Genomic DNA, 15,129 nt, shown 5'->3' on the forward strand with positions numbered 1-15,129 from the left:
AAAACTGCAATTTACGGCGCACAAAAAATGCGCTAGTTTTTGACTGATACACAAACGACGGAGTCAATGTCTAATTGCCCATGTAATACATGTGTATTATATTACCCATGACATAGAGGAAACTTTGCCACCTTTTTTAAAATTTATTTTAGTGGAATAAAAACAAGCAGGGTATTCTAGATTTGAAGTAGAATGTTGGCAAAATAAGGGCTCGTAACATTTGTGATGTTATCTACATGTAATATGTTGTATATGTATATGCAAAGAACAGATAAACATAAGTAGATACAACCCGTATAGTATCAAGGAGTATATTCCCCTACATATTTTAGGAAAAGTTTCGATGGCTCAACTGAATCAGTGACCTCACCTGAACTATGTAGACTTGTGCTTCTCACGATTGAGGAACAAAATATTTTATATATATACTCGTATGGATGTATCCATTTTGTTAGAGTTTTTAGGCGTTACATATTGTTCTTTGTTATTTATTCCCAGCTGGATATCCCTGCATTTCAGAATTGATAATCATATCTATTATTTCAAAGTGAATATTAATACATTTTCAACAACTTTTTTAACGAACTTCAATGAGTTCTTTATAATATAAAACGAAAAAAACCCAGAAGAAAACATTACAGTTTCATTTTAATTAATTTCTTACTTTATTTTTCGCAAATATAACCGCCATTGAAATTGTCACAAGGAACAGCATGGAATCTGTAGTATTCGTCTGCATAAAAGAACATGCAATCTCGAACTCTTTTGTCACTTCCACTGGGTTCACCTTTGCCAAATGCGAAATATGATATTTTTGTCATTGCTCCGTTTTTTATCCATCTCCAATCCCCTCCTGGTTTTCTCTTGTTTATATTTCTTCCTCCAACAAAGAAGTGGAGACCTGTGTTATTGAAATATCGGTATGCATATTTGAGTATTTCATGGTTCAATATGTAAAACATATATTTGCCATATTTTCAAAGTTTCATTTAATCTTACAAATATAAATACACTTAAAACACGTGAAGACGTTTGAGTCTGTGCTCATGTTGCATGAATTAGCAAAGTGTATTCATAGAAAATTGAACTTAGCAGATTTCCAATGCAAACATAAGGGGAAATATACACTGAATGTAAATATACCCGAATTCATTCTCTTTACTTTTTGTTTCATCAGCATTGCTTCCTCCAATGTCTCAAAGTTGGCGAGGTAACCTCCGATGTTGATACAACGAGCCTTTGTATGAAGCAGAGAGTAAACAAAACATGAAATATATAATCAATGCATTATATTAGGTGTACAGTTTCCATGACAATAATTATTTACTTACAAAGGCCTCATCTCCCAATACTTGGTCTCTGCTGATGTAATAACAACTGTTTGCAAATCTGTGGAATGGGGGTTTACATGCTTTATCTGTAAAAATTTAACACTGGATGATACTGCTTAGATTCAAAGTCTGTAAGTTTCATTGAAAATCAACAACTTTTTGATTATCAAAAAGTCGCTATTTCATCGATTATATAAAAAAGAGCTATTTCTTTTTTAAAAATGATTCAATGATTCTATTTACATTTTTTAACTTCTTGCATTGTCTGCAAATGTGATTTTTACATCAAAATTCCTGATTTATCTTGAGGGTAAGTTCAAATGAATAATGTTTTTTTTTGACAATCATGATTTTTATAAAAGAAACAGTCATAATTTATTTAAGGTAATTTCTTTCAACGGATTGCCAACTTGCGTATAATTCATATCGCAATCCATTAAGTATGTCAATAAGTTTATACTTTTTAATACACTCGCATTTGAGAGTGATGCCTCTTGGTATCAGAGGTCTTTAAAGCTAGAAAAGCATAGGCACTTACTAGTAATTTGGTTGTCTGAGCAATCTGAAAAGCATACAATACAACACAAACAGAAAACGTAGAATCCGAGATTCATGGTGCTCGTCCACTGTCCTTATGGTTTGTCATCAGATATACACCTTTATTTATACATGTTTAATAGATAAAATTCAATAGATATTATAGCACACGGCTGTAGTTTATAACACGCAATAAATTCATTAATGTTAGGGTCTTTAAGTTTACTGTTTCGTTTTGTTTTTGACAAAAATTCATCAAGAAACAATTCATTTATGTTTGATATTCTTTTTAATGATTTATTATACAAAACATTTGTTTATCATTATTTAAGATGCTTATGAATTCCATGTATTCTTTTTTATTATTTTTTTATTTATGTTTTTTTTTTTTTATAAATGTTAGGGTCTTTAAGTAAACTGTTTCATTTTGATTATCTAAGCTATATACATAAAAAAATCATCAAGACAAATTCATTTATGTTCAATATTCATTTAATGATTTATTATCCAAAAAAGATGTTTATCATTATTTAAGATGTTTATGAATTGCCAGTATTTTTTCATCATTTTTTATTTGTATTTTTTAAAATACTGTATCAGTAAATTGGAAATTCAAACCAAAATCACAAATACTTTCATTGTCAAACTGTCACACAATTCCATGTCTGTTTTTTTTTTTGGGGGGGGGGGGGTTCCCGAATTTATACCTTCAAATGCACAATTATGCGACGTTAGTAACTATTAAATTGTTGTTATGATTTTGTTTATCTAAAAATCGAGCGATCGCCGCTCTGCACTAACGACATATTACGGGACACTCTATCCCGTAGTGGACTAATACTGGGACAAGCCTGATATTTTTTCTTTTTTGTTAAGCCCTGCCCCTTGAAACCCCCAAGAAGCCAACACGTGTTTTAATTTTTAGTCTTTTATTTAAGTATTGAATGCTTATATTTGGATGTTGTCGGTCCTATGACACACCAAGCATTGCAGACAAATTGAATACCGCGCTCTAGCGCGGTATGATAATTTGTTTGCACCGCTTGGTGTGTCATAGGACCGACGACATCCAAAAATAAGCATTCAATGCTTATATTTATATTTTCATACTGATGTCTATTTGTATGAAATATTATGTATCGCCGCTATAAATAGCCATTATTTACGCTCTTAGTCATGGATATGAAACATGCATGGAACAGCCATATTAACATGTTATTTAGTTAGCTTCAGAAAAATCTTTTTTTTCATTAAGGAGTAGATATAGATTAATGATTGTTTTTCAAAAGTACATATCAAGTTGGTTAGGTAAGACTCAAAGTTTTATTTAATCTTACAAAAATAAATATACTCAAAATTCGTTAAGACGTTTATATTTATGCTCATGACCCGTGGATTAGCAAAGTGTATACATAGAAAATTGTACGTTGCAGATTTCCGATGCAAACATAAAGGGAAGTATACATTGAATGTAAATATATATCAACATTGTTCGACGTTGACTTCTTCATCTTTGTGAATCTCATTCTGGAAGAATGTCCAATTCTGTGACATCGCGAAACACAAAACATTCGGATGCACATTCTGCACCTTCCACACACTGGACGCTGACTTGATGGAAAGCTGAACTTGTTCTGTATCTACTGCGGTCGGAAAGAATATTCCGTGTTAATCAACATCGTCTTCTTCATCTGTGAACTCTGAATCTGGGGACACTCGCTAAACTGTTGTAGTGGTCCAGGATCTAACTACTACAAAATATATGTAGCAGCGCCGGTAATCGTTAAAAGATTATCCGTCCAAATGTTACGGTACACTCTCTCCCTACAGGACAAATACTTGGCCAACCCTGAGATAACTCCCTTGTTGTTGGACCCAGTCTCAAAAAACCGCCAAAAAGCCAACTCGCCTTTTGGTTTTCAGACTTTTATCAAGAATTTGCATGGAATATACTTTAATGTGATATTGGCATGCATCAACACCGAAGGTCGAATCCAACCAACCATAATTTACAATTCAAAATTATATATAATGAGCAATGAAATAACACAATGAAGTATTGTCTTGAAATGCAGAGATGTAAAGAAATCAATTATCAAACAGCTTTTGAGTAAATCATGACATTTTAGCAGAATGCACATAAAATGATTAATAAGATTAAAGATGGTGTCAATAAACATAAATTGAAGTCAATGATAATATTTAAAACTGTTCATCACTGACTGTGCTTTTAGGTGGGATTAAGGCCGTGCGTAATTCAGAAAGTTTTTAAAAGCGTTGTAGGAAAAAGTTTTGTAGCAATTAACACAAATTCCGAAAAAACTGAAATAGGGTACCAACAAACCCTGGTCTGGGAATTAAACTGCTATGGATAGTTGCCATCAGGAGAGAGTTAACAACTCCTAGCAGCTTAGCGCCACAGAAACCAGGAAGAAGCACTGGCCTTATGCAAATTTTTTATTTGACAAAACTTTCCATGTACCCGGACATTCATTGTCTTTCTTCTTCTATTCATGGAGTGGACTCAACGTGAGGGTAAATCCTCCAGTAAAGGATAATGTTTCTCTTTCTCTTTCTATTTCTGTCTCTCTCTCTCTCTCTCTCTCTCTCTTTCTTTCTCTCTCTCTCTCTCTCTCTCTCTCTCTTTATGAATTTATCGACAAACACGTATATATTGTTGTGTTTATAGACGCTGTAATTGTCAATTAATTCCTAATCGGATCTACCTTAGACTTTAAGATATGATTTTAAGTCATAAACCATTATCTCCATAGAAAAGTTTAATCCATTTATTTTAGTTTTACACCCTACATTTTTATGCAAACATTTTTCAATGTGATTAAGAATGTCCAAATGGCCGAGACCATCCAGTCCTCGTACCTAAGTGACCAGACACAGAAAAAGGATTGCCTATTGAAGCGTTTATTTTTCTACAAACTATGATAATTAAAAGGTAAACTGCCATCTCCTCACGACTTGATTGCTATATGACGTGTAGTATTCCTTTTAACTTCAATTTCAATGCCGATTTCCTTATTTTTACTTTCATTTACTACATACTCCCACATAAGTGGGAGGGGGGCTCTATGATACTTCAATTCTTTACATGTAAATTTAAGAAAAAATGTCTGCTGTGAAAAAGGTAGAGAGGAGGCAGGTCCCCCTCCCTCCCCCTGCTACGTTCCTACAAAATAGCGATCTCCCACAAACTCATGCAATAATAATTATCGTATTTCTTGTCCTTTATGTTTGCTGCGTGTCTTTTCTGTTTGCTCTACTGGCAAAGAATAGTATAGACATAAATATAAATTCTTAGCCCTGTGGACCACTTGATAGTAATGTTGTAATCCAAGTTTGTAATTATTTAATGGAAGCTGCTTTGGCCCCTACCTTCTCCTATTTACGAGGCCGAGTACAGATCGAGTACGCACGCTTTCGCGCAGCGTTTCATTTGCATTGTGACGGTATCTTTTTGCTTGGTTGACGCCATGGCGTTATGCTTAAAACTGCACATATTCAACTAAATTTGTCGAAAATAGCTCGTTTTAGGTGTTAAATTATTATATATTGTGAAATGACAAACATGTCCTAATCTATAAGCTATTTTTGCCTGGGTCGAAAACGTGAAGAGAGTTCAGCAAGCCTAGCCCTCTATCACGATTTCTTACCCCGCGTAAATATAGTCTAATACATGTATTTCAAGACCGTAAATACGTATTTTATATTAATGACCCTTAATATGTGATGTTATATACATTTTTATCACTGAAATATGTCTGAATGTTTTAATACTACTATAAAGATCACCACTTCCGTCTTTGCAAATAAAAATAACCATTATCTGGCAAATCTGGGAAATTGGGCACACAAAAAATTTATAAGACCTCTGGAACAAACCAAGAGATAACCTATTTTTCAAACTGTTAAGAAAATTAACAAACTTTGAGATGACCCCCTAAACAAACGACGGAGTTATTGTGGAATAACACACCTGAACAAAGTCACTCAAACTTACTGTTAATTATTTAATTGCGAAAGATATAATGATAAAAAAAACTATACATATGTCAAATAAGCGAACAAATTTGCAAATTGGGGATAAAAAATGAATGTCTAAAAAAATCAATTCAGTAAGTAACAACAACAGTACCTGCGGGATTCAAACTCGGTATGTATGGATCACAAGCCCGACACTTTATCCACTCGGTTATGAAGTAAGTTATATGTTGTCGTCGATAAAATCCTTTTAATAAAACGAAATGTCGTTTCGATCAGAGATCAGCCATTTTATGACGATGTGTTATTCCACCTTAATGTCTAATTTACCCATGTAATACATATGTAATATATTACCCATGACATACAGGAAGCTTTGCCACCTTTTTTTTTATAAATTTATTTTTAGTGGAATAAAACAAGCAGGGTATTCTATATTTAAGGTAGAATGTTTGCAAAATTAGGTCTTCTAACATTTGTGATGTTATTTACATGTACATGTTATATGTTGTATATGTATATGCAAAGAAAAGATAAGCATAAATAGATACAACCCGTATAGAATCAAGGAGTATATTCCCCTACATATTTTAGGAAATGTTTCGATGGCTAAACTGAATCAGTGACCTCACTTGAAGTATGGGGATTTTTAACATTATATATGTGTTTATCAGTGTCAGCATTTTTTCATTTTATGTTAACTGTACTTCCCACGATTTGGGTAACAAAATATTTTATACATATTCATAGGTACGTATGTATTTGATAGAGTCTTCTAGCGTTATGCATTTTTGTTTTATATTCCCAGCTGGATATCGCTGCAGTTCAGAGCTGGTAATTACATTATTTCAGAGTGCATAATACTTTTTCAGAAACTTTATCTGCGTACTACGAACTTCAATGAGTTCTAAACTTAAACAAACAAGAAGACAAAACACAAGAAAACATTACAGCTTGATTTCTTACTTTATTTTTCGCAAATATAACCACCACTGTGATTGTCACAATGGATATCATAAAATCTGTAGTATTCACCTGCAAAAAACATCATGCAATCTTGAGCACTACTGTAACTCCCATTGGGTTGGCCATTGCCAAATGCGAAATACGTCATTTTGGTCATTGTTCCGTTCTTTATCCATCTCCAATCCCCTCCTGTTTTTCTCTTGTTTATATTTCTTCCTCCAACAAAGAAGTCGAGACCTGTGGTATTGAAATATCGGTGTAAAGAAAGAGTATTTCATTGTTCAATATGCAATACATGTATTTGTAAGGTTTTCTAGTTTTTAGCAAAAAATATAAATCATTTGTTTCTGCAAAAATAGTACATGTATTATACGGTATAATATCAAACAAAATAATAATGCGATCTCGTGATTTGTCTTATTCTGGATACTCAGTTTGAATCGTTATGGATATAACTAAACCACACTTTTTGACGTAAAGTGTCACATATTACTATAAGTATGGGAACTACTTTGTCACTGTTATTGTCGTGCATTGTCATGTTGTAAATTTACAACAGGAAACTTTGGTTTAGTCTTGCAAAACGCAGTGTTGTTCTGAAAAAAAGTGTCGGATCCATCATTCAGATGATTAGGGCACTGAACATTGAACTGAAGATTTATATCAGTACTGGATCAATTTAGCTGCGAATGTTGTTAATTGGTTGAAATATATTTGCCCTGCAATTTTCAAAATTTGTTTGGTAACTTCAAATGTTTAGTTTTGTTAAAATTATGATGTTACGTGCCGTGTAAACACACAGTGTAGTGCAAAAAATGGGTGATATACACCGTACAATAAACTAGAACTGGGATAAAATTCTTTTATTTACTCTTAATTTAATCCATATCAAAGTAAAATCTTTGTAGCTGTCATATTTGTTTTCCATACCCGAATTCATTTTCTTTAACTTTTGTTTCATCAGCATGGCTTCCTCCAATGTTTCAAAGTTGGCGAGGTAACCTCCGATGTTGATACAACGTGCCTTTGTATGAAGCAGAGAGTAAACAAAACATGAAATATATAATCAGTGCATTATAATTAGGTGTACAGTTTCCATGACAATAATTATTTACTTACAAAGGCCTCATCTCCCCATACTTTGTCTCTGCTGATGTAATAACAACTGTTTGCAAGTCTGTGGAAAGGGGGTTTACATCCTTTATCTGTAAAATTAAACACTAGATGACACTGCTTACATTCAAAGTATGTAAGTTTCATTGAAAAATCAAACATTTTTGGGAGTTGATTTTAATCAAATCTCCTATGCAGTCACTCAGACAAACCGAAAGTGAAACTGTGTTTGGACCTCAGCACAAATCATTGCTGCTGACAAGACTTAGTTCTTGAAAATAATTGATGAATTCGATGTAATGTATGCTAAAGCGTTGTTTTTCAAGGAAACTTATTTATAAATACATTGAAAATAGTCAGATTTTAAATGGTACGAACAATTTAAATATTTTTTTGTAGTCGTATGTATTCCTACGCCAGAGTTCAATAGGGCGCGCTTGATTTTACCAAAAGGTGTACACCGTGTACACTTTTGTAAATCAAGTGCAAAGGTGTAGCTTTTCTACACCGAGTCAGGGGCATGTGTTGTTGGGTGTAGCACTGAATCCAATACGGCGGACGAATGTTATGATGGAAACTTGGAAAATGATTTTAAGTAATGTAACGGATTAGAAGTCGCATAAAAGTTGTCGTTTGTATGAAAGCAATTAAATTTGAAAAGTGTGTTTATTTTATTGCATTTATATCACAAAAAACAAATTAATTGTTGCAGAACAGCAGATTCTTTGTTAAAACTGCACCCTTTTCTTTCATATTCATTCTTAACTTCCCTATACCATGTACACTACACTATTGAAGTGGACTTGATATACAATACAAAATTTTTACACCGGTGTATACCGGTGTACACCAAGTTAAGCTTAATCAAGCGCGCCCATAAGTCTCGTTCAACTCGACGCTCGGCGGTCTCCCTAAATCGTTGTCGAAGATTTACGGTGTCAGCCGAGCGTTTGGTTGAACGAGACTAGAGTTCAATATTGCTTGGATCCATACAATTTACGACAAATATTTCTATCACTGATACATATATAGTTTGATTGAATTAATTTTATCTTTGAATATCATTTAACATGATTCATATGGGGGTTTCTCGACATTCTTGTAGAAAAAGTCAAAAATTTATATTATAAAAATGTGCATAATTCAAATTAGAAACTATATATGTTCTTGTCATGCAAAATAACATATCATTGATTTTAAAATAAATAAACATCGACAAAATCAACTCCCATCAGTTCTTCAGTTTTCAATTTTCAACTTCAATTTTAAAAATGAGCTTTATTGAAATTTGTATGCACACATTGCTGCAGTTGTGAGACTATATCTTTCAAAAAGTAATGACTCCATGCTTATATTTACTTTTTTGATCTTCTTGCTTTGTCAGCAAAAGTGTTTTTTACATCACAGTCCCTGATTTATTCTAAGGGTAAGTTCCAATGAATAATGTATTTTTGACAATCATGATTTAACATTTAAAAAAGAAACAGGCATAAGTTATTTGAGGTGGTATGAAACACCTTCATATTGTGACGTACTATCTAACGAAGTAAATAATAAAATTAAGAATAATTTTCTAAATTTTTTTCTTTCCAAAGTTGTTACCTAACAGCGTAGCGCAATGAATTGGAGCGTTCACCACCAATTTGAAAGTCATGCGTTCGAATTCAGGGGGTTCAAAAAATTTTATCTTTTCAAAAACAAAAATTTCAAACAATTTTCCCTGTCAAACATTGTAAAAATTGAAAATTCTAAACCGGTGAAAGGATTTTGATTATTATGTCCTTTTATCTACATGTACATTTATATAGACAAGTGTCCCATGCCACCTTAAGGTAACTTATTCCAACGGTTTGCTAACACATATAATTCATATCGCAATACATTAAGCATGGCAATACGTTTATTGGATTAAATTATTTTTAATACACTTGAATTTGAAAGAGATATCTTTAAAAGTCTTCAAAGCTGGTAAAGGATAGGCACTTACTTGTATTTTGGTTGTCTAAACAATCTGAAAAGCACACAACACAACACAAACAGAAAACATAGTAACCGAGATGCATTTTGCTCGTCCACTGTCCTTATGATTTGTCATCAGATATACACCTTTATTTATATATGTTTAATGGGTGAAATTCAATATATATCATAGAACACGACTCCATGTGATAACACGCAATAAGCTCATTATAATGTTAGGGTCTTTAGATTAACTGTCTTTTAAAGTAAAACTGTTTCATTTTGATATATGTAAGCTATAAACATCGAAAATATTCATCAAGACAAATCCATTTATGTTCAATATTTATTTAATGATTCATTATCAAAAAAGATGTTTATCATTATTAAAGTGTTAACGAAAAGCATGTATTTTTAAAAGACATTTTTTTTCCTTTTTATTTGTTCATATATCTAATCAATAATTTTGAAATATACTCTAAAATCACAAATGCCATATCTGTTTTTTAGAATTGATACCTTCAATCATACAATAATTCCACTTTTAGTAACTCTTAAATTTTTTTATGATTTTCCTTATCTAATAATCGAGCGGTGACCGCCCCGCTCTCTCTCGTACATGACTAATACTGAGTCAACCCTGAAATTATTCCCTTGTTGTTGGACCCAGTCTCATGAAACTACCAACGAGCCAACACGCGTTTAGGTTCTAGAACTTGCATGGAATATATTTGAACGTGAGTTTAGCATGCATCAGCACGGAAGGTCTGATTCCAACTGACCATAATTTACAATTTTAAATTATATATAATGATTGATGGAATAACACAGTGAAAAATTATTATTATATGTAGAGATGTAAAGAAATCAATTATTTCAAACAGCTATTGAGTAAATCATGACATTTTAGCAGCATGCACATAAAATGATTAATAAGATGAAAGTTTAAGTGTCAATAAACATAAACAGAAGTCAATTAAAATATCTAATTCAATTGTCCATTTCTGACTGTGCCTCAGGTGGGATTAAGGCAGTGCAGAATTTAGAAATAGGAAAAAGTTTTGTTGCAATTAACACAAAGTCCGAAAAATTTAATTTACACAATAATTAAATATAGTGAAAGAATGAACTTCACACCCTGACAGTAGAGAAGCCATGGTGTGTAGTGGTGAATTTTGGTACATGGATTGTAAGTAGATAAGATGTCTTTGATCTTATTAAACAACTAAAATAAAGCATATGGCTCAGTGGTCAGTTATACAAAGGTTGCTTGTTCAAGCCCTGCTGTTGTCCATTGATTTAACATGTATCTATTGTGCCCTTCGACAATTAAGGCACTCTACCCAAAGTCTCAGTCCACGCAACTGAAATTGGGTACCAGCAAACCATGGCCTGGGAATTAACCTGCGATGGACTGGTGTAGCATCAACAGAGAGTTAACATCTCTTAGCTGCTTAGCTCCACAGAAACCAGGAAGAAGTACTTGTCTTAAGCAACTTCATGAAGAAGGATTTTTTATTTGACAGAAATTTACATGTACCTGGATATTCATTGTCTTTTATTTTAAAGGGGGGGGGGGCTAGTCTGACTTTAACTTTTACCTAATCTAAATAAGTTATCATTAATAACAATTAATACCAGCTATGCAAAAGTTGTCAAATTCATATCAAATGTTTAAAATAAAAGGCAGAAAATTTAGCAACAGAGTCAAAATTGAGAAATTTCCCATTTCAGAATTTTTACATGTGTGGAGTGCTTTAACCCCAGAACTAATTGTTGGTTCTTTTTAAGAGCCTAGGGCAGGAGCCACGGCCTCATCTGAGGGGGAGGGGAGGGGCAAAGTGTGTGTACAATCGGAATTTGGAGAACAAGAGAATGGTCGGCCGTTTTATTTCGGCAAAGATGAAGTTATAGTCTACAATGTAGACTCCTACAAGTAATTTATCAGTTACATTGTAGCTCCTATACCGGTAGCTTTCCTCCTCTGTCAAGACTTGTCTGCCTTCTTTTATTTTAATTTTCATAACAATTTTACTGGTTTTTGGGCTTATTTTCATTCACCATAGGAATTAATTTACTAGTTTAAAAATAAATACCTGAATTCTTAGAATTTTTATTTCAGGTGGAAAAGAAAATCTAAAGAGCCTTCAGTTTTTTCTGAAGATTTCCATTTTTAAGGATCATTTTTAATACAAAATTTGATGTATAACTCTGCACTGTAATTGGTTTCCTGGATTATTTTAAAACAATGTAATTTGTGTAAACTTTGGTCAAAATTATTAAACTTATGCATTGTTAGTATTCTAGTATTTTGTTTCATTAATCTTAACTTAAACATGCTGCAAGTTTGTTTCTATGTTACTACACTTGTATTGGTTGTGAATAAGTTTACTATTTATAAAAAAAAATAACGCTACAACAATTTAGCTGCAAGGCAAAAACGCAATTTTATATGAATGTATTAGTTATGCATGATTTCAATTGACAGAAAAGCTTGTTAAGAGCTCTAGATCTCGAATTTAAGGAACGAGCCCAATTTGGATATTACCAGGTACATGAGATCAATTAAAGAGAACTCAAATACATGCACATCAAGCTGTTGGTTAATTCATATCTGATCAAATGTTTAGAATAATTTACTTTTAACATTGAGCAGAAACACTGATTTTAATGATCAAAATTGTGATATGTCCTTAAAATTTTCTCTTTAAATATAAAGCTAAAGAAGATATTTTCTGGTACGCATTTGCTGGGAAACAAGATATTATTTTTAGAAAAATACTTGTGTGTGAACTACACAATCTGAAGGATCGCATGATGTGAACATTAAATAATAATCCTTGTTGAATGATAACAGTAAAGAAGCCATTGATGACACAAGCAACAATTGTAACAGTTAATTTTATTGATTTCAGAAATCAGAAAAGGATTCAATAACATTAAACAATGGACGGGAAAATGCATAGTCTATACATCAGCAAGAAAGGATCTTAAAAACAGATTCCTTCTATTGTCAACAAAAACAAGATAAAATTCGACAGCAAAAGTAATATGAAATGGTATCAAAAAGTATGTGAAATAAAAGTAACAAGTAAAATTTTCTACCAAAAATGATCAAATGAAAATACTGCATCACATCATGAGAGAAGAGTCATATATTTAAAATCATCAAAATCTCATGGGTGCTTCTTTAGAATGGACAGACTTTATAAATATATGGTAATGAATATGAAACTGGCATGGCAAGTGTTTGTGCTGAGGCTTCATATTTTCAAGAAATCGGCCGCCATTCTCACCAGTCAGTGTGGTAGAGTTGGGAGGATGCTGTCTGTATCTTTGTATCTGCAATCACTGGTAAAAGATTTCACATTCTGAAGCACTTCCTCCAAGTGAACGAGGGTACAATAGTGATGATGTAACGGTACTGAAAAGCTGAACGGACAAGACAGTGGCATCTTGTTTTAACAATCATTATAATTAACACCTACTAACCTATTTTCCTCCAAGAGCTCAGCTGTGAGGTCTTGACAGTCTCCATATCAACTTGTTTATATGAGGGTTGATAAAAAAAAATACGAAGACTTTTGCAATAGTTTATATTACTTAACGTAATATTATTACTTTAAAAAGACAAAACAAAGCAATAGTTTTAAACAATTTGAAATTTAAAAAGACATATATTCTTTTCTTTCCAAGAATTTTCTAGAAGCTAAAACTGAAAAAGTGAGGTCACGGTGCACGGTCAAAATTTGTGTTCTGTCAATAATAAACCATATAATGTTTAAAGTAGTATTCCTATACATTTGGCTTGAAACAAAATAATAATGAAAACCCAAATGAAGAACTGTCATGATATTCTATGTACCAAATAATGACATAGTTTTGCTGACTGTATATCAGTAACTAAAGATAGAGAGTCTTCTTCAAAATTGACTAAAACGTCACGGTGCAATGAAAAGTAAAAACAGCATTGATTTAATTCGAAAAAAAAAAGCCGAAAAAAAGTGGTGAAAAAATCATTTTAGAATTATTTACGCTTAAGTGTTTAACTGTAATACATTTTGTGGTGGGGGTAGAAATTGTATTTTGACCATGAAACTGTTTGAAAGGGAATAGAATATCTGTAAATATTTGGTCTAAAGAATAGATAACTTCATCTGACGTTCAAGGTTTTTCTTAATGTAAACGAAGAGACATGCGGTAAAAAATGAAAACTTCGAGGAACTAACTTTTAATTCTCGAACAAATGTAAACAAATTAGATGTGTCAAGTGATAAAGAGCCAATTCAAATTTTCTGGTGAAAAGCACAAAGGACTCAGGGTTATATAAAGATTGGGTATTTCTATTAACTGTGCCTGTGTATTCCTGACGTCATGTTTTCGTCCGTGCGCATTGGTAACAAAACATTCTGTTTTTAAAATCGGTTGAGGTTATTTATTATTAGGAACTCCGGACCCTTGGGAACTTGTCCGGGAACCGTTGGTGACCTAGCTTTTTGTACAACACCAACTCCTTCAGCTTGGGAAACCAACAAGCATATCTTTGGTTTGTGGAAATGTGCCACACCCAACATTATCAAATATCCTTGAGAGAGGGCACAACCTTTGACACTATAGAGATCAAAGGCCAAGGGGTTGATATCAACACTTGTGAGCTTGAGGCCAGGTTTGGTGAGGACATGTGCACCACAAAAACGACCTTGACCCTGATGGGTTCAAATTTGAAGTCGTTGGTAGAGGGAGCGGCAGTCATGGTTGGAGATCAGGAGTGTTCCGTGCAGTCACAGAGTGTGGATACCATCAAGTGCACCATAACAAACCTTCCTCGGGGCCTGAATGATGTCAGTGTTGATGTTGCAGGGTTTGGCAGTGTTTTATCATCCCTCACACCGTGACATCATTGGCAGTCATAAGTAGCATGACCCCAGTGTTGCGCAGTGCTTATGGTGGAACCACCATCTTTTTTATGGAAAATCGGTTTACATCTGATGCCACCTTTAGCATTTTTAGTGTGGCCTGTGAAGTGAAGAGTGCTAGTTTGTCAGAAATGAAATGGGGCTCAGGTGGCAGACAGCTACCCAGTTGTACAAGTTGGATCAGTCACTTACCCACAAATATTACTCCCAAGTTTGTAAATATTAAATCGGAGCCGCTTGGGTTCAACTTTGTTCTATTAATAGGCCGAGTTCAGTTCGAGTACGCATGCTTTCGCGCAGCGTATTTTATA

General features: G+C 33.3%; 1 protein-coding gene across 3 annotated transcripts; it reads right to left on the reverse strand.

The window, feature by feature from the left end:
- Positions 1–665: 665 nt before the first annotated feature.
- On the reverse strand, positions 666–10,041 carry LOC128156146 (perlucin-like protein). Of its 3 annotated transcripts, none has more exons than XM_052818177.1 (4): positions 9,931–10,039; positions 1,332–1,417; positions 1,144–1,237; positions 666–901 (listed from the first exon to the last, which is right to left on the reverse strand). In XM_052818177.1, the coding sequence occupies exons 1-4, from the start codon at positions 10,004–10,006 to the stop codon at positions 666–668; spliced, it is 492 nt and encodes a 163-aa protein (XP_052674137.1). In that variant the 5' UTR covers positions 10,007–10,039. The 3 variants fall into 3 exon arrangements, with proteins under 3 accessions (XP_052674137.1, XP_052674135.1, XP_052674134.1); XM_052818175.1 differs by lacking the exon at positions 9,931–10,039 and adding an exon at positions 1,870–1,961; XM_052818174.1 differs by lacking the exons at positions 666–901; positions 1,144–1,237; positions 1,332–1,417 and adding exons at positions 6,824–7,067; positions 7,761–7,854; positions 7,950–8,035 and having other exon boundaries at positions 9,931–10,041.
- Between the last annotated feature and the right edge of the window lie 5,088 nt (positions 10,042–15,129).

This window comes from Crassostrea angulata, chromosome 7 (genome assembly GCF_025612915.1).
Source record: "Crassostrea angulata isolate pt1a10 chromosome 7, ASM2561291v2, whole genome shotgun sequence".
Taxonomy (NCBI): Eukaryota; Metazoa; Mollusca; class Bivalvia; order Ostreida; family Ostreidae; genus Magallana; species Magallana angulata.